At 46.2% G+C, this 22283-nt stretch overlaps 1 protein-coding gene across 11 annotated transcripts in view; it reads right to left on the minus strand.

Moving 5' to 3' along the window:
• Positions 1–723: 723 nt before the first annotated feature.
• ARID1B (AT-rich interaction domain 1B) overlaps positions 724–22283 on the minus strand; it is a 440094-nt gene continuing 418534 nt past the window's right edge. For all 11 annotated transcript variants that reach the window (XM_078054524.1, XM_078054525.1, XM_078054529.1 and 8 more), the window contains 7 exons: positions 20152–20290; positions 19769–19941; positions 13239–13389; positions 10649–10745; positions 8170–8953; positions 6030–6160; positions 724–3896 (listed from right to left, as the gene is read on the minus strand). In XM_078054524.1, the coding sequence (XP_077910650.1) occupies positions 2169–3896; positions 6030–6160; positions 8170–8953; positions 10649–10745; positions 13239–13389; positions 19769–19941; positions 20152–20290 (3203 nt within the window). In that variant the 3' untranslated portion in view covers positions 724–2168. The remainder of the gene's footprint in view (positions 3897–6029; positions 6161–8169; positions 8954–10648; positions 10746–13238; positions 13390–19768; positions 19942–20151; positions 20291–22283) is intronic.

Genomic DNA, 22283 nt, shown 5'->3' on the forward strand with positions numbered 1-22283 from the left:
GAGCACTTGGGGTGTCTGAGTGTGCTGGGACTGGTAGGGTGGTGGAGAGGTAGCATCAGAAGGGAGTCCGCTAACAGCTGAATTCTGCAGCAGTTTCAAAGAAACTGAGTGTTACACAATAACAGTCAAGGACCCAGGAAGAAGAAGTTTAAATTAGAAGTGACTAGTATTAAAAAGCTACTGCGCACCAGGTAGGAAGGAATAGGAGAATATTAATATGCCCTGAAATAGAAATAATCACTTTGCACTATGTACACCACATACAATAGAACATATTTTTTTAACATTGCACAATATAAATATTATACACGGTGGAGTAAACGAAATGCAAAATACCTCTGAGGCACACAGAAGAGACATGGATTAGATCGATCGCTGATTCAAATCAAGATGGGGTTAGTAAAAGGCAGAACGTTACATCGCCAGGCCAGTGAGCTCCGGGGCTAAGCAGCCACCTCCCATATACACCGGAAATTCTCATACCTCAGTGTCATTTGAGTTGATTGCTTCAAACAAAGGCTCATCAGCTAAATAATTTGAGAAAATCAAACTGTTGCTCCCCACTCTAAGGTAGGTAATCCCTAAAGGCCCCTCCCGACCTCAGGGCTTCGTGAGGAGGACTATGTTAGTACACGGCTGGGTTTTCCCCTATTATTTCTTGGGAAGAACTTGGTTACTGTGAAACCACTGTAAGGAAACTAGGACAGTATTCAAGAACACCCATCACAGTGCTTAACAAGATTTAATGTACATTTATTCTTAACATGTGGAACATATAAAGATTTTATACTGAATAAATGATATTCATTAAGCCAGAGGAAAAGGAGGAATTTACATCAAGTTTTTTTCTTTTTTTTTTTTTAAACTACATTATCTTGAAATACAAATGTGGATTCTTGTCACTGAAAAATCTTTGAAGTTGTGTTTCTTCCTTTTAGTTGTATTTTTTTCTTTTTTGTCTGTACTGGTAACCATAGTCTAAATCAATCCATATGCAACCATTTCCACACCTTGATTCATGAAGCAAATTGTGATCAGCCGCTCTCCCGAAATAGAGCATGACTTTATACATACAGAAACTTGTACATTACCCTCTTTTTTTTGTGGTTTTTTTTTTGTTTGTTTTTGTTTTTTGTCTTTTTTCTTTCTTTTTTTTTTTTTTGGAGATATGGCCCTAATGAAAAAATATATAAAATAAAAATAAAAAATTATTTAAATCTACCATCACTTCGTAGTTACCACATCATGAAAAAGAAACTAAAAACTTTGTACTAAAAAAAAAAAAGAGAGAGAAAAGAAAAAGAAAGCATGAGGGTATGTTTCATGTACAACTTCTATATACATCACAGCCCATGGGCAGTAAAAAAAAAATATTTAAAAAATGATTAAAGGAATTGTGAAGAACTGTCACGTGGAAGGTCAGACGACAGACAGCAGACATGACGGTAGTGGTGAGAAAGCAGTTTCCGTTGATCGTTGTCAGGTATGTATTTTCAATCTTAACTTAAAAAAAAAAAAAAAAAAACATTGTTTTTGCTCCTAGCCTAATGTAACCATTTTCCTGTGGAGAAACCAGTATCATTTCATAGTTTGACTACTGACTGACACACCTCCTTGAGCCCCTATTCCTACATCTCTAGAAGTTTCTATTGCACAGAGCTTTGGGCGATGGGATACAGTTTTTTTTTTTTTTCCATTATCTGAAGAATAACATGCCTAGGAAGTTGATAATTTTTCACCTTTTTGCCTCAGTGTGGTGAAATTTTCCCATCTTAGCATCTTTTGCCACATTTTTTTTTCATTAAAGTCAATTTGCTTCCCCCCCCCCAAAAAAAATGCAATACAACATAGAAAAGAACATTAAAAAGAAAATCTGTGAGAAACAAAAAGTGACCTTTGAATGCACTAGGACAGCAACTTTGGTTAAAAAAACGAAAACAAAATAAAAAACCCCAAAAGGATGTACTTATACACACAGACAGCAAATATTAATTTCATAACTGTTCGAATTAATTATTTCTTTAATTCCCAATTGGTAAATAGTGAATGGGGCAGAGGAGCAGAGATTTTCTTTTCCTTCTTCCTACGCTGGATAAACAAGAACAGAAAACAGCCAGTGATACGGGAGCCTCTAGTCTTCACTCACACATGCTGCCTTCTCTCGGATGTCATAACTGCCCGATCTGAAACAGTACATCACAGATGACAGACGCGACCAGAGAGTTCAGGACGGCTGATATCGAGATATCCAGCAATCGGCCCTCGTGCAGGAGGAACTCCGAGCGGTTCTCGTCCACCCTGGCCATGGCCAGCAGAGCCTTGGCCGCCCTGCACATCATGTCCACGCTCGGGGGTTCTAGAGGCGGGGGCTGCATGTGCAGGAGGTTATGCTGGCTCTGTTGATACTGGGCCATGGTGACCCCGTCCTCTAGGAAGCTTATCAAGTTGCCAATGCTCCCTTTCTGCACAGCTATGGCCCTCGCTGCCAGCGCGTCCCCTTGGGCAAGGTTCGATAAGAGCGCCATGGACATTTCTCGACAGACTGGGTTTTTCCGATCCCCCACGTACCTAACTAACGTAGCATAGAATTTCTCCTGACGGCTAAATGGAGGCGTGGCCAAGATCAGGTCCACGTTATTGTCCTGGATGCTGAGTTTGCAGAGGGTCTCCAGCACGAGTCTCTGAGGCGACAGGACGGAGTTGGGTCCCACAGTGGGGAAGGGGTCTTGCGCCTCTGCAGACGGGCACACCATCCAGTGCAGCAAGCCGTCCAGGACTGGCAAGCAGATGCTTTCTGTGTACGCAGACAAGTCTAGCTGCCCGGAGATGTTGGCTAACGTGACCAGCGTGTTATCCCGTAAGACCTCCAGGCAGTCCCACCACCACTCGTCCTTGCTGCAGGCCAGCCCCTTGTCCTCGTCGTCCTCCTTCTCGTAGGTCTGCGGCGCTCGTTTCCTCTCTGGATGCTCGTGGTGGAGCAGAATCAGCTTCCCCAGGATCAGCACCAAGCCTGGATGTTTGGACATTTCAGCGTCATTACCAGGCACAAAAGACAAGCTTCGGACAATGTTGGACACACAGATACAGCGCTTAGCCAGAGAATCCTGCCAGTGCGCAATGGTGCAGAGAGGAGTCTCGTCTCGGCTCCTTGGCTCGTCCTCCAGCAGCTTGATGTTCCGGTGACTTTTGGCTTGATGGATCCCAAAGGGAAACTTACTGCTTTCGGTTTGGGTACCAGGGTTTGCGTCTTCCGGCAGCGCCCCTGGCCGCGCAGACAGGACGTCGTCAATGGTCGCGATGATGCTTTTCTCTTGCTGCTCGTCAGCCTCGCCTTTTCCTTCTTGCTCTTTCTTCCTACCAGTGGAGCTTACAGGGGGAGGTGGACGCCTCCGAGGAGGGATCTCCATCTTGCTCTCGAAGTGAGTCTGGATGTGCTCGGTGGTGTCCCCCCCACCAAGCTGCCAGTGCAGAAGTCCACTGTTGAACTCTTGAACACGACCCAGCCTGTCAGACCGGTCGACCACGAACAGGTTGTTCTTTTTGACTATCTTTATTGGCAGCTTGTCGAACTTACTCGCTTGCCTGGGCTTCTCCTTGGGATCTGCAGTGGCGTTGGGAGAGGCCAGAGCCGCGCTGCTCTTCTCCTCCATCTCCGTCTTCCCATCGTCCTCGTCCTCGTCCTCATCCTCCTCGTCGTCCTCCTCGTCAATACACTCAGCATCTTCCTCCTCTTTCCCCGAGTCGTCAGCCAACGACTGGCTGTCATCTCTCCTCACTGCATTGTGATCAAGTGCTTTTTGGCTGGGGTCTCCCACCTCATATTCCATAAGAATCCCAAAAATGTCAATTAGGCATTTTCTAAAGTACTCTACTAAAAGTTCGAGAAATCCAGACAACTAGAGAGGGAGACAAGAACAAGAACGGGTACAATGTCATAACCTCAAACAGGGTGGAGAAGGGCAACAATCCTGACAGCTATCGATACAGTTTTAGGATGATTTTCACAGGTTTTAATTCCCTTTTGGCTAAGCCCAGAGAGAGAAACTATATATCCGTTAGAACCGGCTTCCTGAATTTTACATTGTTAACTAAACCAACGTGTACCATGTTTTCCACTTGCTGCTGACTTTCCTACTCCATCAATATGAAAACTTCCCTGTCATTTTCTTCTTTTGAATATTATCAAGTTCTTTGCCTTTTCTTCTGACTTAGGTACAATGCACTCCATATGAGAAGAGCGGGAACGTGGATCTTATAGACTCATTCAGCCAAAGTGAGTCTGTTCTCTTCTACTATTTATCTGAGACTTGCTTGCCTGGATTTTTACGGTTATTATTCTTAGGATTTTATGGTTATTTTTGTCTCAGGTGCCATAGGTTACCCTAATTTACATTCCCCATATATCTTTGGGAAAAGATAATTTCAGCAATGGAGTAGCTCATAAACACAGAAAATTAAAAACAAATCAATTTAGTCCCTGATAAATGAATTAGAATGCCTTATAGAATGCACTTTTACATTTCAGCTATCACAACTCCAGCTGAAAGACAAAAGCCACTTTTCGTTTCCTTTCAGCAAACGTTTGCATCGAGAAAGCCAAGGTACTCCATGATCAGCAACTGCCCAGAGCCCCTCCCCCCACGCCCACGCCTCCAACATGCAGGGACAATGAAGAAGGATAAGGAAGTACAGAAGGATTCTTTAATGACAGGTGTTTGGAACTCAATCGTACTTTCGTATCCTGCTATCAGTTTCCTGAAAGTGCGTTTGGAACGATTACTAAGAAGTAAGGGGCCACTCAAGGACTAACCACAAAGGACTCCCTTTTAGGGGATGAAGGCACACTTTTTCATGTGAAGATTTGGGTGTTTGTTCCCCCACTTAAAGTTGACTTTTTCCCCAGGGCAGGGGAAAGGGGCAAGTTACTAAAACAATTCTGGTTATGAAAATGTGTGAGCAACAGTTGTTCACTCTGCTCACATAAGGACGGAAGGTAATTATTCTAGCAAAGCCAGGACACATTTTTTAGTATTTTCTGTTACAAGGGGCTTCATGCGATGTTTATAACCTTATTAATACACTTCCTATCAAGTGAAAAATTGCCTTTTAGGGCTATAATGAGGACTTAAATGTGAGAAGAAAGACAAAGTGGAAGATTCTGGTCCGATTTCAACAGAAGCAAGGTAATTAGATGTTTTGGCTTTTTTCACCCAAAGCAGAGAACTGTTCATACACAGTAGGGAGAACTACCTCTCCTCATTTTTGTTTCTAACTATTTCTGTAAAAGTCTGCAGCTCAGTTGACTCCTGGGCATTTTCCCTAGCCCTCTGCCCCCCTTCTCTCCTCTAGCAATTACGCTGGAAGCTACTTTAAGTCTACTGCTGAACAAAGCAGAGCGCTTTAAGCTTATTAAAAGTAGCAGGCTTTTCAATGACTGCCTCAAAATAAGGTGGAGAGAGGCAGCAATGAAGGAAACAGACCAGGAAACAAGTCTGGCCATGAGTTCAGAACTATCTCAGCCGAATGATGGGGATACGGCGGTTCGTTAAACTGTTCTCTCTACCGCTCTCTCTACTGTACATTTTCCATAACGTAACATTTCTTTCTAATTAAAAGAAAAAGGTTCGGTCTCCCTGGAAAGTAGGGTATGTCCCATCGCAAGCTCCTGCATACCCAACACTGACTACGGTCCCAGCCTCACGCGACATTTCGGTCACCTCCCGCCGGCTGCTGACATTCATTCTAAACAACAACCTACTTTTACTATCTAGTCCACAGGCGCACACACACACACATGCGCGCGCACACAGGGGACGGTTTTCTCGTGAGAAACAGAAGTACGTGTATATTTATACTAGAGCCTGAAATGAGTCATTACTCCCGACTAAATCCTCAGACAGTGCTACGTGCGTAACGACAAGGGCAGCCACATCCGGTGGGGGTGCGGCTCACCCCCGGCACTCGCGCACTGTGCACTCCCGGGCTTGCTTCTGCGACCTGGGCGCTTGGCTGGATGGGTGCCGGCTTACCTGGGAGAGACTGAAGGTAGCGACAGTGCTGTCATCATACAGGAGAATGTTAATAGTGTCCAGAGCCCAAGTACTTTCAGCCAGAAGACCTGACTTAAGGGACATCATCACACGCCAGGCCTCAGGAGTAACTAAAACCAGGAGAAAGAACAAGGGTATAATTAATATTAACTCTATGCACGAAAGGGCAGAAGATAACAAAAGAATAAGAAAAAAGAAGTCGAGTGTTGAGTTAAATACTGATTTCAAACAAATGTCCTGAGGCATGGTTAAACGTGATCATTTCCAGATTCTAAATGGAGGGCACAGCTTCCTAAGAAACTTTTGTTATTTAAGATCCTTTGGCTTTGTTGGTTAAACATGAGCCAAAAGTGCTTCTTGAGGTGGTGGTGGCTGAGCCCAAGGGCCCTTTCTCAGCTCCGATTGGTTTCCTTTAGCCCCTAACAGACTCTGTAATGATGCAGCAGAGTGTTAATAATTGAGTCAAACCAAAAAATGGTATTTGTCTTCTTTTGCCCACTCCATTCACAAATGTCTCAGGGTGGCAGAATATAGGCAAAATGTAATTCCCAAGCAGCGCATTCTGGGGTAGACAGTCTTGATATTCCCTTGCTGTCCTCTTCTGTCTGAGCTCCTGCCCTCAGAACATGCTGTTGACAATTATTAGCACTCTGAAGGTTCAGATTTTTCAACAGCTTGGTCTGAGCCTGGGATGGGAAACAGAAGGGCTGCACTTTTCTTTTCCCCCTTCCCGTTACTGAAGAAGACACAAGGATTAGATAAAACATTTGCAAGATTTGCCATAAGATGGGGCTAGGAGAAGAGGCCCCTCGTACGTCTGAGATTTCCGTCTCAGGAAACCGGCGGAAGCACAAGGCAGGAGCGGGCCCAAGCCATCAGAACTCAGCAGAGAAACAGCCCGCACCAGACACCAGCAGCAATCGCACGCGCTGGGGGGGCGTGGGTTTCCACCTCTATTGTAATTTCATCTACTTTCCGTATTTTCTAAGAGGCATACAATACTTTGGTAACAGAAAAAGCGAACTTTCTTTTTCAAATAAGGGAACATAAATTTCCCCAGGCTGATGAGAAATGCTGATCTAAGATGCACAGAGGAATTTTATAAAAAATTTAAATACGTTTATTTATTCAAACATATGCACACACACATACATAAACACACAAACACATGTGCATATTTTTACAAATATATTTCCACATATAAAACGGCGCTCAGTGTCTGTCTATATCTCCTTCTCGTCTCCAGCGCCCCTCTGTAAGGCCTTACTTCTCTCCCCTGCTCTGCCCGAATATGTCCTTAATTCCAGTGGTTGAAAAAAATCTTTAGTATCTTTGATTTTCTAGTCACTCTTAATGATTTCAAGTCAAGTGATTTTGAGGTTTTTGAAAAGACTGTTTCTTATATAACCAAGGTCTATAATTTCCTTTGCTATATTAAAAGTACTTCAAAAATAATGCATAAAACCTGTGTGTACTCCTAGATATTCCAGATCTGGGATTAGTATTCAGAACATCCCAAACAGAATGAGCAAACAACATCGGCACCGACTGAAATCGTTCCTTGGCCCGTATCCACCAGTGCTACCTACACACCACATCGTATCAAATTCTGTATATTATGTTATATATTTATCTACACACTATACGCAGGCTTCTGCTTTTTCCCAGGAAAGCTCACTGTCTGTCTGGGGTTCCTCAAATTACAGAGTGGCTCGCCTTCAAATTTTCTCAGGCCACCCGAGCATTTCATTAGCCTCTCAGCCGTGGGGCTCACCAGGGCAGAAATCAAGCGCTTGGTTGTGGCCCAATCTTTCAGCTCAAACTGTAGGATAAAACATGGTCACTGAGGATCCCCTGGTCTCTCACTCGGAGCTCTACTCTCTCACACAAATAACACTCACGTGTGAAAATACCATTGTAACTCACGCTCCTCTCTGGCACTGTTTCTCGACTCAGACCAGCAGCTTTCTGCTGCCGCTCCTGTACAAAAACAGGTCTTGATAGTTTGCCGTCCTAAGAATTTCATCCCCTGGAGATTAACTGGAGCTAAATCTAAACTAAAATTAAAATTCTCGATCACAACTGGGATTCATTTCAGGCCAAGGCCCGCAATGCTTACCGATATCTTTTGAGGTAATCTTTCGCCTTTGTTTCAAAACTGGCTGTGAGGCCTCAACGGAGCCAGGAGGAAAGGTGATCTCCCTTCTGATGGGGGGCGGCTGGGGGGGCGGCCCCGTGACCTGGGCCGTGGGGACGGTGGGCAGGACCTTCTGCATCTTCAGGGAGGGCAGAAAGGGAGACTTGCTTGGAGACATGCGGCTCTCCAGGGAGCGCTGGAAGGAGGCAGGGCTGGGGGCTCTGGAGATGTGATTTGGCAGCGACGGGGGCGTCTGGTAGGATGACTGAGGCGGGCGCGTGATGGGCTGCATGGAGGCGGGAGAGGACATGTAAGGCTGACGCTGGCTGACGTGAGAAGGCCACTGGCTCTCGTGATTGATCCTTTGATCAGGTACCATCATATCATCCGTGCGGTTCATGCCGGGGTACGGAGGTGCCTGGGCGGGGCCGCCCGGGCCCTGCCTGTTCTGGTAGGGGTAAGGCATATCGTTGCGAGCCGCCCACATGCTCTGCTGAGGCCCTTCGCTGGAGGACGACTGCATCGGGCCGCCCATCATCTGAGGCGGGATCCCGTGCGGCTGTATCTGCCCCGGGCCCTGCATGCGCTCTCTGTTGTAGGGGTACGCGTACTGGCCCTGCACGGGCCTCCTGTCCGGCCCGGAGTAAGAGCCCCCGTACTGGTTGTACACGTCTTGCTGCTGGTTGCCGTACTGTATGTTGTACATGTCTCCCTCGTGGCGCTTGGCTGGAGGCCCGTACATGCCGTCCATATGGCGTTTGTAATTCTGAAACGCATATCAAGACAAATCATACCGATGTGCTTTTACAGGTATAATCACACACTTAAATTATGCAAAACAGTTATTACCTGGTAGAATGTTCGTTTCAAAATGAATATGGGAAGCTCCTGTAACAACCAAGCACTAACAACTGAAGCCCCCTATTTCGGGATTATAATACAATGCCGCGTCACGTACTCCGGAGAGGGTTTCCGAAGTCTGTCTGCATGTGCTTGGCATTTTCTCTGGGTAAAGAAAGGCTTCCTCTCTCTTTTTCCTGGTATCTCCTCCCTTGGTATTTCCCAGGGCTGCAATACAGGGGCACAGCTCTGGTGACCCCCGCGCGGGCACCGCCGGACGGGGGCCTGGGGTTACATGAAGACGGCCTCAGTGGGGAGGAGGAGGGCTCGCACTGGCACGGACGGAGCTTCCTGAGGGCCAGCCTGCGAGGTTCCTGCAGTCGAGAGATTCCTTAGGCCTACCTTTGCAGGAATGTCTCCACGTAGCATCCGGCTCCTCAGACTGGACCTGCTGCCCCGACACCCTACGGTCTCTGGCCCCCACCCCGACTTCCAGCAGTGCAGCTCAGAGTCTCCCCCGAAAGCCCCACAGGCCCCAGCCTCTGACAGCAGGGCCCGTGTTCCTGTGTATCAGGCTCCCCTCCTGGGACACCCCGGGTACCAGCACTCGACCAGGGTGGGATCCTCCTGATGTGAGAAAGATGCTGATGTGATAATTAGTGTTCTTTCACCTTACTTGGAAACTGCTTAAGATCAGCTGCTTTAATAATACAATTTACTGCACATACATGCTCCAGGAAAATTAAATGTTTAAAACCTCCTCTATGTTATCAGAGCTCTTAAACCTGAAAAGTTGTTTAGAAATAGCAAATTCTTGGGGCGCCTGGGTGGCTCAGTCGGTTGAGCATCTGACTCTTTGGTTTTGGCTCGGGTCGTGATCTTGGGATTGTGGGATTGAGCCCCGCATCGGGCTCCCCACTCAGAGGGGAGTCTGCTTCCTCCTCCTCCTTCTCCCTTTGCCCCACCCCCCACGGCCCCGCTCGCACGTGTGTGTGCACTCTCTCTCTCAAATAAATAAAACCTTTAAGAAAAAAAAAAAGAAAGAAATAGCAAACTCCTGTGTCTGAACAGCCACGGCACGACGTGCAATTCTCTGAAGCACTAGTGGCTACTGCAAGGTTATGCTACACAATTCAGGATCTACGGTTGCGTCAACCAGCACCCACCCATCCTCTGTGGGCAAAATACCTGGTCATTAATATCTCAGTTTTAAAAAGCCGATTAAATTTCATCTTGGTATTTAATATTTTAAGTTATTTTTATCTACACATCTTTAAAACATCGACAAATTTCTATTCGAAAATGGCATTTGATAGGACAATACACACAACAGACACATGTTTAAAATACTCTTTACTCGGGCTGATTCTTCCTGACAAGGCTGAACGTCCTTTACTTCCTACAACATGTGACCTTTGTTTCAGGATACCATCTATCCAGAGCTTTTGAAAAATTTGCTGACTTCAAAATCCTAATAATATTTTCTAGCATAAGCAAACGGATCCTGATTGTTCAATAAATGCTACTCATTTTTCTTATACTTCCTAAAACTCTGCAGCAGTAACACAAGCTGGGGTGTTAAACAGAAAGCTCAGAGATGCACGCCCGCTCGCCGACTCACCGGCTGCTGTGGATAGAGGCCGGGCTGGTGTCCTCCATATGGCGGCTGTCCTGAGGCAGGGCCTTGGCCTGGGTACTGCTGCCCGTAAGGTTCATGCCTAGAGTGAGGCATTCAAAGAACACTTCATTGTCAAAGGACCTCAGGCCAAGAGAGAAACCAACAGTTCATTTCTGGAAATCGCGCACCCCTTAGTGGTCTTGTCTTTCCTTCACTGCACACACCTTCCAAGAGAGGCACGCCGCGCAGAAACAGCACTTTAACTTTTAGCCACAGGGATGGCAACACCCATTTTGGGAATGCTGCCAATCTCCTGGCTGGAAGGTGTGCGAGGAGCCCCGGCCAGATAGGCTGGCGCCCCTGTACCTCTGGGCAGAGTCTCCGCCCCACCCACCGACGCGGACCCGGGCAGCGAGCGTCATGCAACCCCATGACGGGAGGTATTAATGAGAGCCAGAGACAAGAAAAACAATCTAAGAATCAAAGCAGGACTTCCAGGAGTACCAGAGCATAGACCTATAATCATGGAAAATGTCTCTACTTATTTTCTCATTATGAATACAAAATGTTCAATTTTTTAAAAGTATACTCCACAATTAATCCAAATGATACTGAGTTAGCTACTAATTGTAAAAATATAACTACTCAAAATTTTGAAGCCCCATGACCCTAAAAGGCCACAGAAAAGAATAACAGAGGGGACTTAAAAGAGTGACAGGGCTGATTTAAATGTGCTCCTATTAAATCTGAAAATGGGAATGCATAATATTTATTTTTCAACTCCCATTACATTGAGAAGCTATAAATACCATAAAAATAGCATGTGTAAAAGAGCAATAGATTTGAAGTTTAAAGGGATAAACTGGTTTTGTTAGTATACTGATTGAATCCTGTAAGAAAGAGGATACTTGCACTGAATATATTCCTAAACTGGTCAAGGAATGAGACTAAGAAAGAAAACAAATGGATTTTGAGAACATCACAGGTAAAACAGATACAGAGGAAGTGTGTGCTAAGGGCATTAATAGCTAGAAGGAAGCTTACGTTAGGAGGAAAGAAATAATAACTGATGCAGGTAAAATTTAAGCTAAACAAGTAACACTTTTCAGGAAGCATAAGGTAAACCCTAACGTGGTAGAGCCAAAAATGACTTAAACTAGTTCTAGAAAGTCTTCTAGGAGAAACAGAACAGTACATTTGCCTGGGCTCCGTTAAGAATATATGTTCCAGGAGAAGTGTTCTTCCAATCTCATCAGCAAAAAAAAAAAAAAAAAAGGAAAAAGAAAAAAAGAAAGCTTCTTCTGGATCCTCAAAAACAAATCGAAATAAAATCCCTGATCCAGTACACTAAACACGATGGGAAACTGATTCATGCAGACATCACTAATAAACGTTCACCACACCACAGCCAGGGTAAGAATGAGAAATCTAGATTCTTAAGTCTAGAAAGAACCAAAACACTTTAAGCTTGTGATGGCTCTGTGTCTGAAGAAGCAGGTGCATGGAAAATGCCAGAAAGAAAGCTTCTCTGGTAATAAAACAGTGACTTTCAAACTTTCTTCCCCTTTGTGTCACACCAGCGGAAACCTCCTCACGACTGTCACGATTCGCCCCTGTCCACGGCCAGCACGTGGTCTGTGGGAGCAGCAGAGACGGAGGGAGTCTCTGAGGACCACCACCACCCCGGATGCTGAAGGGACGGAGCCGAGGCCATCCCTACCCCGAGCCTGGGGCTGTGGCTCCGGTTAGAACCAGAGCCTTCTAATGTGCCTCCATTTTCTTTAAAAATCGCAGATATTACGTTAAAGACTTGGCTTCTGAGCACTTGTGTATTAAGGAGGCAAAGAACACACCAGCCAGGGGAAGGTGCTTTCAGGGTCTGTATTTAAGTCGGGGGCAGGGGTAAGTAAGGGGCCTTCTTCACAGAGAGAAGTCTACCGTGAGCCGGTTTTCTGTTAGCCTCTAAGAGACATTTCAAGGACTGTCCTTCTGCCTCAGTAAAAATAATCTGCATGAGCACCGAAACCCAACTTGCCATTCGATGTCCAGATGCCATCCTGAGAAGAAGCATCTGGAAACAAGACTGCCGTGGCTTTCCTCAAAGATGTTATTCAAAGAGCAAAGTATTCTCTCTGTTTAAGACGTTCGCAGGGAAGAACGGAAAGACCTGAAGAACCAACGCCGGGAGGAAGACTTCCCCAGAGCTCCCTGTCACCCGGGGCTGCGGGAAGCCCAGCGTGGCCCCCGGGGTGCGAACACTTCCCTAAGGAAGAGATGCAGGCGGGAAGGGGGCTGGGGGGCCGCAAGCCTGAGTCTGTGGAGCCGCGCGAGGCAGCTAGAGGTGTGGGGACAGTGGCTGTGTCGGGGGCATCCCGGTGCTGGCAGGGCCACCGCGGCTCGGGGCCTCCAGCTCTCAGGGGTGCTTCTCCTCCTGCTGTTGCTGTGGTCGTCGGCTGCAGGCAGGCCCCCGACCCCACCCTTACTAAGTCCAGCAGCAGAGCAGTAGTGTGTGTTGTCAGCAGCTACCAGGCTCGGAAATGTGTGTGCGGGGAGAGGTTCTAGTAACCTCATGGTCATCTTAGAAAACGCTCACCTTCGATCGTAGCTGGCTCCGTAGGGAAACTGCTGCCGCTGCCCCATGCCCAGACTGGACATCGCTGCAGAGGGACTCTGGTTATACATGTCCTGCATACTGCTCGTGGGCATCTGCCCTTGAGTCATAAAGGGCTCACTACTTCCAGGCACTGCAACATTTTAAAGGACAGAGAGAAAATGAGGCATTTGCAAAAGCCAAGGGGCCCAAACAGCCCTTTCCAGTCATTTCTGTTATCCTTAATACGGCAGACATTTATCTTATTCTTAGTATGGCTGACAACAAAACAAGCCAAAGAGTGTAAGGTCTGGAGTCAAGATGGACCCCAAGATCCCTATCCCTTACCCCATGTACAGCCTCGTAGGAGCCCCTCCCTTGAGGATGAGTAGAACCCACCAACATGGTGAGGTGTTGCTCCCATGATTACATACGTTATATGGCTAAAGGGATTTCACAGATGTAACTAAAGTTACCAATCAGCTGACTGGCAGTTAACTGAAAGGGAGATTATCCAAGTGCGTCCCTTAAATCTGTGTCTAGCGGTCAGAGACACTCTCCTGCTGGCCTTGAAGAAGCATCCATCACGCAGTGGAGAGGGCCACATGTTAGGAAGGGGGGCAGCCCCTAGGACTGTGAAGGCCCCCAGACGACAGTCCTCAAGACAAGACCTCAGTCCTACAACTGCAAGGACCCAAATCTGCCAACAACCTCAACGAGCTCAGAAGAGGCCCCTGCGCCGCAGATAAGCAGAGTCCTGGCCGACACCCTGATGTCTGCCGTGGGGGGCCCCGAGCCGAGAGCCCACAGGAACGCGGGATCCTACACGGATGTTGTTCTGGGCTGCTGAGGTCGTGGTAATTTGTTATGAAGTAACGTAGGAAACAAACACAGGCCCTTTCTTGGGGTGGTTACCAAACTTCTGAGTTTCATTCCTTGTCTATGAAATAAGGTTGGTCATGCCGCCTCCTGCAGTGGGTGTGAGGAAGAGATGAAATGCACGTACAGGTGGCCCTTCACACAGGGGTTAGAGGTGCTGACCCCCTCAAAGGTGAAAATCCACGTGTAACTTTGGACTCCCCCAAAACCTAACTACTCATAGGCGACTGCTGCCCAGAAGCCTTACTGATAATGTACGCAAATAACACAATAAAGGGGCACCTGGGTGGCTTGTCAGTTAAGCATCTGCCTTAGGCTCAGGTTGTGGTCCCAGGGTCCTGGGATCAAGTCCCACATCGGGCTCCCTGCTCAGCAGAGAGCCTGCTTCTCCCTCTCCCTGTCCCTGCTCGTGCTCTCTCTCTCTCTCTCAAATAAATAAAATCTTAAAAAAAAACCCTACAAATTTTGTACATTACATGTATCATATACAGTATTCTTACAGTAAAGCTAAAGAAAATGTTAAGAAAATCGTAAGAGAAAATACACTTATAGTACTGTACATCTATTTACTGAAAAAAAAAAAAAATCTGTGTATAAGTGGCCCTGTGCAGTTTAAACCCATGTTGTTCAAGGGTCAACTGTATGAATAAAGCTAGTTGCCTTCCGTTCTAGTGGAAAAAAGTAAGAAAACTTAACATGAATACCCATCTACTGAGTCACTGCAAAATCAGGATAAAGAAACCCACTAGGGAATTAAGAATAACTCAAGAATGGATGAAATACAAGTATTTCTATCAGGGCGTAGAGTGGCAATTAGGTCAAATATGCAAATTAGCATCAGCTCAGAGCCTGAAGGAAATTGGGTCAAGCCCAGAAACTAGCCTGTAGGCAAATTAAACATTTTAATGCAAATCTTAATTGATATACAGTACTACTACCTTTCTTCATCCTAGGAAGGTTACTTTTATGTTACACGAAGCAAAAGCTGATTAGACTTGGGTGAGCTGATAGAATTTGCTGGGCTGGAAGAAAAGTGCAGATAATGAAGTCTAGCACCGGTGGGATGCACTGAGCTTTCCCATACTTTATTTTATTTAAGCTCAAGTCAACAGGCGGCAGATTAAGTTCTGATGTTACTTTCCATTTTATAAATGTAAAAACAGAGGTAGACAGACATTAAGGGGGATAATTAAAGTTAAATAGCTTAATTCCTTGATACACAAAAAAATTCTTAAAAAGCCAGTAAGAAAAAAAGACCATCAGATTAAAAAAATGGGCAAATAAATGGACATTCAGAGAAAAAGAAAAATAAGTGGCTAATCAATATATGAAAAGATGTGTGACTTCACTAATAATTAAAAGAAATCCAAGTTAAAACAGTTATGAGACTTTCCCCTCCCCCAATCCGATGGGCAAATATTAAAAGGACCCATAATGGTCATTCCTGGTGGGGGAGTGAGGGTCCACACACTCTGACATGCTCATGTGAAGAGTACTACATTGGCCTAACTTTTGTCAATACGTGTTATGGGAGTGCTATATTTTGATGACCCCCAAGAGTACTGACAGCCTATGAAGTCCCCTCCCACAGTGAGTTTTGGTGTGGTCATGTGACCAGCGTTGACCCATGGGGCGCCGGCAAATGCGATGCCGCAGAGGGCTGTATGTGCTGGCAACTGGGGCGTCCTCCTGAAGTGCTCCTTCTGGTAACCCACCCACCATGTCATGAGGCACCCGGGAAATTCCGTGGGACGGCCCCTGGAGGAGGCCCCCAAGCAACAGCTCCTGATGAGTTCCCAACAGAGCCTCCGGATGACACCAACCCTTCGAGGGACATCCCAGCTCCAGCAGAGTTCCCAATCAGGCTCCCTGATGACAGCAGGCGCCTCATGTCCCAAGCTGACACAGTGCATGCAACGAAGAACCACCCCGCCCACCAGAGAACTGTGAGATGCAACCAAACGTTGGTGTTGAAAGCCACTTCGGTGGTAGTTTGTTATGTAGTAAAAGATACTCAGTAAACTAAAATAAAAGTTCAGATCCCTTGATTTGGTTATTCTTTTAGGAATCTATTTCATAGAAACACAATTACAGGTGTGAAAAAAACAGCTACATCAGTCAATAATCACTGCATCATTTTTTTTTTTTGAAGATTTTATTTATTTATTTAACAGAGAGAGACACAGCGAGAGAGGGAACACAAGTAGGGGGAGGGGGAGAGGGAGAAGCAGGCTCCCTGCTGAGCAGGGAGCCTGATGCGGGGCTCGATCCCAGGACCCTGGGACCATGACCTGAGCCGAAGGCAGATGCTTAACGACTGAGCCACCCAGGCGCCCCTGCATCATTTTTTATAACAGCAAAATATTATGAAACAACCCCTTCAGTACTAGAGCATTAAAAAGAAAAGGCAGGGGCGCCTGGGTGGCTCAGTCGGTTAAGCGTCTGCCTTCGGCTCGGGTCATGACTCAGTCCCGCGTTGGGCTCCCCACTCAGTGGGGAGTCTGCTTCTTCCTCTGGCCCTCCCCCGTGCTTGTGCTCTCTCTGTCTCTCTCTCAAATAAAGAAAAAGTAGGTGGGGGACCCTGGGTGGCTCAGTCGGTTAAGCGTCTGACTCTTGGTTTCGGCTCAGGTCACAATCTCAGGGTCATGGGATTGAGCCCCGAGTCGGGCTCTGTGCTGGGCGTGGAAGCCTGCTTGGGATCCTCTCTCTCCCCCTCCCCCAACTCCTCCCCCCTTTCCTCTCCCTCTCAAAATAAAAAAAATAGGATTATGTGTACAGATACTAATGGATATTTAAAATATACTGTTTAGATATACAACATGTAAATATTCACTTGTTCACTTGTAAGCAAGTAATGGGCCGGTCAGTCAGCAACGCGTTCAGGGAGCTGGTGGGGCAGGCAGGCGGCTGGGGCCGAGGCTGCTCCGGCCACTGAGGCCCAGACAGGCTCTGGCATGGGCCCCATCACCACACTGGAGTCCAGGAGCAGCAACAAAGCACGGCTGCCCCCGATGCTGGTCGTTACATGACGAGTCAGAGCACCCCTAGTTCACGCACAGAATAATGTGAACCGAGGAAGGTAAACCTTTATTATAACAGGGACAGGGCTATACAAAAACCTGTTTTCTGTTTATCTGCTTTAATTTGGTGCTAAATACACCAGCACTGTGAGGTAGCAGGTGAGCTGCAATATCCCGGGGAAACGTGAGAAGGGCCTTCCCTCTGAGCCACTGTATCATTTACACGGTGGATGCAAACACATTATATAGGTAGTGAGTGTCTAACAAGGTGATCCACAATCACCCCCCCATTTATTTTCATAGTAAGAAAAACTGTAGGCATACAGAAACAAAAGCAATGTAACCCCCTATGTCCAATATAGCATATAGGTAGGATACTGGAATGGTTCACCTAACTTTTGAAGCCGGATTCCAAACACTACTAATTATTTTTCCCTTGTTATTGTCAAATTTTCAGAGTCTAAAAATGTGATACAACCACCATCAGCACTAACAGAATGTTCTTTCTACTATCTCATACCACGAAGAAAAATAGCTACCTCCAACACGTACAAGGCTTGTGAATTTCTGAGCTTAGGGATTTATTGCATGTTCTACAGAATATTTACTTGGAATAGGCAACTCTGAAATGTTTTGAAAGGAAAAATTATAGATTCTCTTACTTGGTATAACAGATATCTGAAATGTTACATAAGAAATAGATATTAAACATAATCTCATTTGTTAATTAAATGATACATGCCTAATACTTATAAATTTGAAATTATTCATTTTTATTTTTCACTGGTCCATAATAGTTGTGAAAACACGGCTTTGGGCTTTATGTTTCTCTCCACTTAAGACAAGATATCAAGAAATTCGCATACCCTGAATATCTAAATCGAACAGAAGTACTATTGTTTAAGGGATGCCGGAAGAAGTACTTCCGTAAAAATAGTATTCACTACTTTTCGGTATTTTTTTCAATGATATTCACATCATGCCTCAATTTCACGGCCCGGCTGCATTTGGAAGAGTGCCAAAGAGCACTTGGAGTCTGTGTGCCTCGGGAGGCGCTCAAAGGGCAGAGGCTTAGATGCTCCGTTCTCAGTGCCAAGCGAACGCCAGGGACTGAGCAGCATAAAGGGAAACACCCCGCTGGGTGTTTGCTAACATCGGTCAGAACTCTCCCACGTTCTCGGCGATCCCATCCACCCCACAGTTCTCCATCCCACTTCTCTGCTTAGTTCTCTAAAATGATTCCTAATTCCAACGCTCTGCCCGGCTTCAGACAGACACGCTCCACCACCTACCACCTCAGTCACCTTGGGCTTTCCCTCTCTCCTTCCTCTCCCTCCTGTCCCCAGTGCGGGCTCGAACGGTGAGCCTCTACTTCCCAGTCATGCATCTCCAAGGTAGTAACGTCACCCTCTTGGTCCCTATCACTTGCTTCGTCCCGTGACCCCCACGTTCACTCCAGCCGCGCGGCCTGTTCTTTCACCAACCACAGCGAGCACGTCCACTTCTCTCTCTTCGCTGCTGGGATCTGACTCCACCCTGTCATTTCTCCCCTGGGCTCTCACAGGGGTCCCTCCAACACATTTGCCACAGTTGCCACTTGTTTATTTATTTATACGATTTTATTTATTTGAAAGAGAGAGAGCTAGAGAGAGCATGACTGGGTGGGTGGTGGGCAGAGGGAGAAGCAGGATCCCCGCTGAGCAGGGAGCCCGATGTGGGGCTCGATCCGGGACCCTGAGATAATGACCTGAGCTGAAGGCGGAGGCTTAACTGGCTGAGCCCCCCAGGCGCCCCACCAGTTTTTTATTTTTTAACAAAAACCCAGTCATGTCACTTCCTGCAGAACATCTTCCAGCTGGGGTCCAAACTCATCCACACGCCCACGGAGGCTGAAAGGTTCTGCCCCAGTGGTCCCGATGGCTTCCGTGTGCGCGGCCTGCCCCCCCGGCTCACTGTGCCCCAGATGCCTTCTACCTCCTCAAACATGCCAACCCCTCTCCTGCCTCGAGCCTCCCCCCACTCCCTGCTCTTCTCTGACTGACTCCTCATTCCTCAGGTCTCCGCGGATAACCGACATCTCCTCAAAGCCCTTCCCTCCCGACCACCCTTTCTCAAGGGGATGTCCTTCCCTCCCACGACCCCCACCCCATATCCCTGCACTTTGTGTCCTTTCTTCCTTTTTGTTTCTTTTCCATCAGGTCCTTTCTTCCATCAACCACCATATTTAATTATGTATTTGTTTGTTCCCCAAGACACTGTCCACCCCAGCAGGAACTCTGTCTGATTTATCAACACACCACCCCGCACCTGGCCCTCGCCCAGCCCGTGCCACAGGACACCATCTGTGAGGCCAGGGAGCACCACGAGCATGCCTGCGCATGCGTGTGTTAGTCATTCTCCAATGGGCTTTTTGTGCACTAACTCAACTAAGCCTTATCACACCCTTTAGGCAGGTCCTATTATTACCCCAGTTTCTAGATGAGGAAACTGAGGCTTTCCCCAAGGCCAGAAATTTAGTAGGTTGAGGAGCTGGGACTCAGCTATGTCTCGAATGGGTAAGTGAATTGGTTGCGGGACGGCAGGGAGAAGAATGTCCTCTGCACCAAGCCTGGACAGAGGTCCCTCTGCACTTACCTTTTCTCATTCCACCAAAGGGGTCCTTGTTGGGTTCATAGGGCATCCTTCCCATCACATCGGGCATGCTCATGCCCTGCTGGTAGGGGGCGCTCGGAGTCATGGAGTTCCGTTTCGGGAATGATGAATCACTGGCGTCTGAGAATGGGTCGTGCACGCTGACGGTACTGCTTCTGAAGAGATGAGGAGAAGGAAAGCACCATGAAGTAGCAGGAGCTGCCACCAAACGCTTGTTCAGAAAAAAGCCTAACTTGAAAACTGATGTGAAAACCATCCAAAAAAAAAAAAATGACACGTAGTAATCAACATTTAAAAACTCGTGACAGAACACCACTTCTCCACAAATCGGATGTCGTGGGGCTCACAGAGACGCTTTCGCATACCTTCCACCTTGCATCGGGGTCATCTGTCCATGAGGGGTGGAGGCTGGGGTCGGGGGCTTCAGGTCGCCTGGGACCTCTGCCATCGAGTTACTGCCAGTTGACTGGGGGGTCTGTGGACCTTGTAAGGATCCTGAGTTGGCTGACGGTAGTAGGTACCAAAAGAAAGGAAGGAGAAACGAGAGGTTATCAAGTAAGCTCATCCTTCCTACTTACCAAAAGAAAAAGAAAGAAAGACAACATGACACCATCTTATTAGAAACAGTGACAATATCCATTACTGGTAACAATGTAGTAAAATTAGTTGCTCTTATATTGTTTATTGTGAAAATTAGTAATTTTTTTTTTTTTTTTTTTTTTTAGTAATCTACTTGGCAACATACTTCATTTGTGAGCCATAAAACATATTTATACCTCTTGACTGGGTGACTGCTTTCCTGGGTATTTATCTTACGAAAATAATCTAATATAAAAGAAGGCTTTAAGCAGAAAAATGTTTATTTCAGTGTTGTTTATAATGGAGATAATCTAAATGTCTGAGAGTAAGGAAAAATTTGGTATACCGATTTGATGGGCTATTGTGCTATTTTAGGGAAAAAATTAGAAAAATTAGTACCAGATCTTAGGCAATGAGAAATGTTTAAGTCGAAACGCAATGATACAAATTAGTAATGAGCCTTATGTCACTTCAATGCCTCCTCAATGTCTGGACGTGTCTATGCTATGTCATTAATAAAGCCATTTTTAGAGCTATGGAATCAGATTTGTTATTACAAAACCGAAGTCATGCTCTTTGGAGTTCTTTAATGTCATTATCAGAGTCCTGAGATTTGGCTTTAACTATAATTACACTATAACAGAGCTCAGAATTGAGCAGATCTTTTCTTTTTTTTTTTTTTTAAAGATTTTATTTATTTATTTGACAGAGAGAGACACAGCGAGAGAGGGAACACAAGCAGGGGGAGTGGGAGAGGGAGAAGCAGGCTTCCCGCTGAGCAGGGAGCCCGATGCGGGGCTCGATCCCAGGATCCTGGGATCACGACCTGAGCCGAAGGCAGACGCTTAAGGACTGAGCCACCCAGGCGCCCTGAGCAGATCTTTTCAAAACTTAAACTCATCTCATTGGAAAACATAATATTTTAAGGGTTCCTGCTTTATCAGCAACCTTTGCATGTTAGGTGCCCAATAGACATTGCCTTCACTTGTTAATTAAATGAATACTTATTGAATAAATAACATACTTTCTATATGGCTTACTATATTGTTTTTTCTACTCCTGAATGCACCAGTGGCCCAAACTGACAAAAAAGACAAAAATTCCTGCCCTCATGCAGTTTACAATAAATGCTTTCAGAACCATCATGAGTGGCAGAATCACCGGCTGCCTGGAAGTGACAATACTGTGTATGCTATTAGCTGGAGTCCCTTTCCTAGGAGGTGTCCAAGATTCACTACAATTACCATCAGCCACATCTAACTGTCGAGGAAATGGGGTTCAACAAATCACCGAAGATTACAGAGCGTGCTGGGAGGGAGTCCGAGATGGAAATGAGTCTAGCACTTCCACTCAGAAAGCCTCAGCAGAACAGGAGGTCTCTGGTGAGATCAGGCCCCCGGGCCTGGCCTGCTTGGGAGTGAGTCCTGAGCACGGGCCACCAGGGCTGTATAAGGTGTCCCCTGAGTGCCCGGGACCATAGTGACTCAGGGCAGCTCTGGGAGGTGCCGGGAAGACTGACTTGAAAAGTAGATAATCTTTTTAATGTAGCTATGGCAAAAGAAAAGCTTAGTAATGCATTGCTTATAAATCAGATTTTGGTGAAACCCTGGAAATACATATTAAATAAGTAGACTGTAATAAAAGAAAAAAGTGGCGTCTTTTGTAACTGTGTAAGGATAATCCTACAGCTGTGTCTGCCCCAGAGAGCTGGCGGGAGAAATAACATGCTTCCCAAATCACAGACCACACTCCACACGGCAGACCGTACGGCTTCCCTGGAAACATGGTTCACAGGCTGTGATTTCAGAATGACCCTTATTTACAAGTATTCACATTTACAGCTAATAAAAAAAAAAAATGGAAAAATTCTTCCCTCTGCCAGTGTTTTTTCCTTTCCTTTCAGGAAAAAAAAAAAAAA

This window comes from Halichoerus grypus, chromosome 9, assembly GCF_964656455.1.
Source record: "Halichoerus grypus chromosome 9, mHalGry1.hap1.1, whole genome shotgun sequence".
NCBI lineage: Eukaryota > Metazoa > Chordata > Mammalia > Carnivora > Phocidae > Halichoerus > Halichoerus grypus.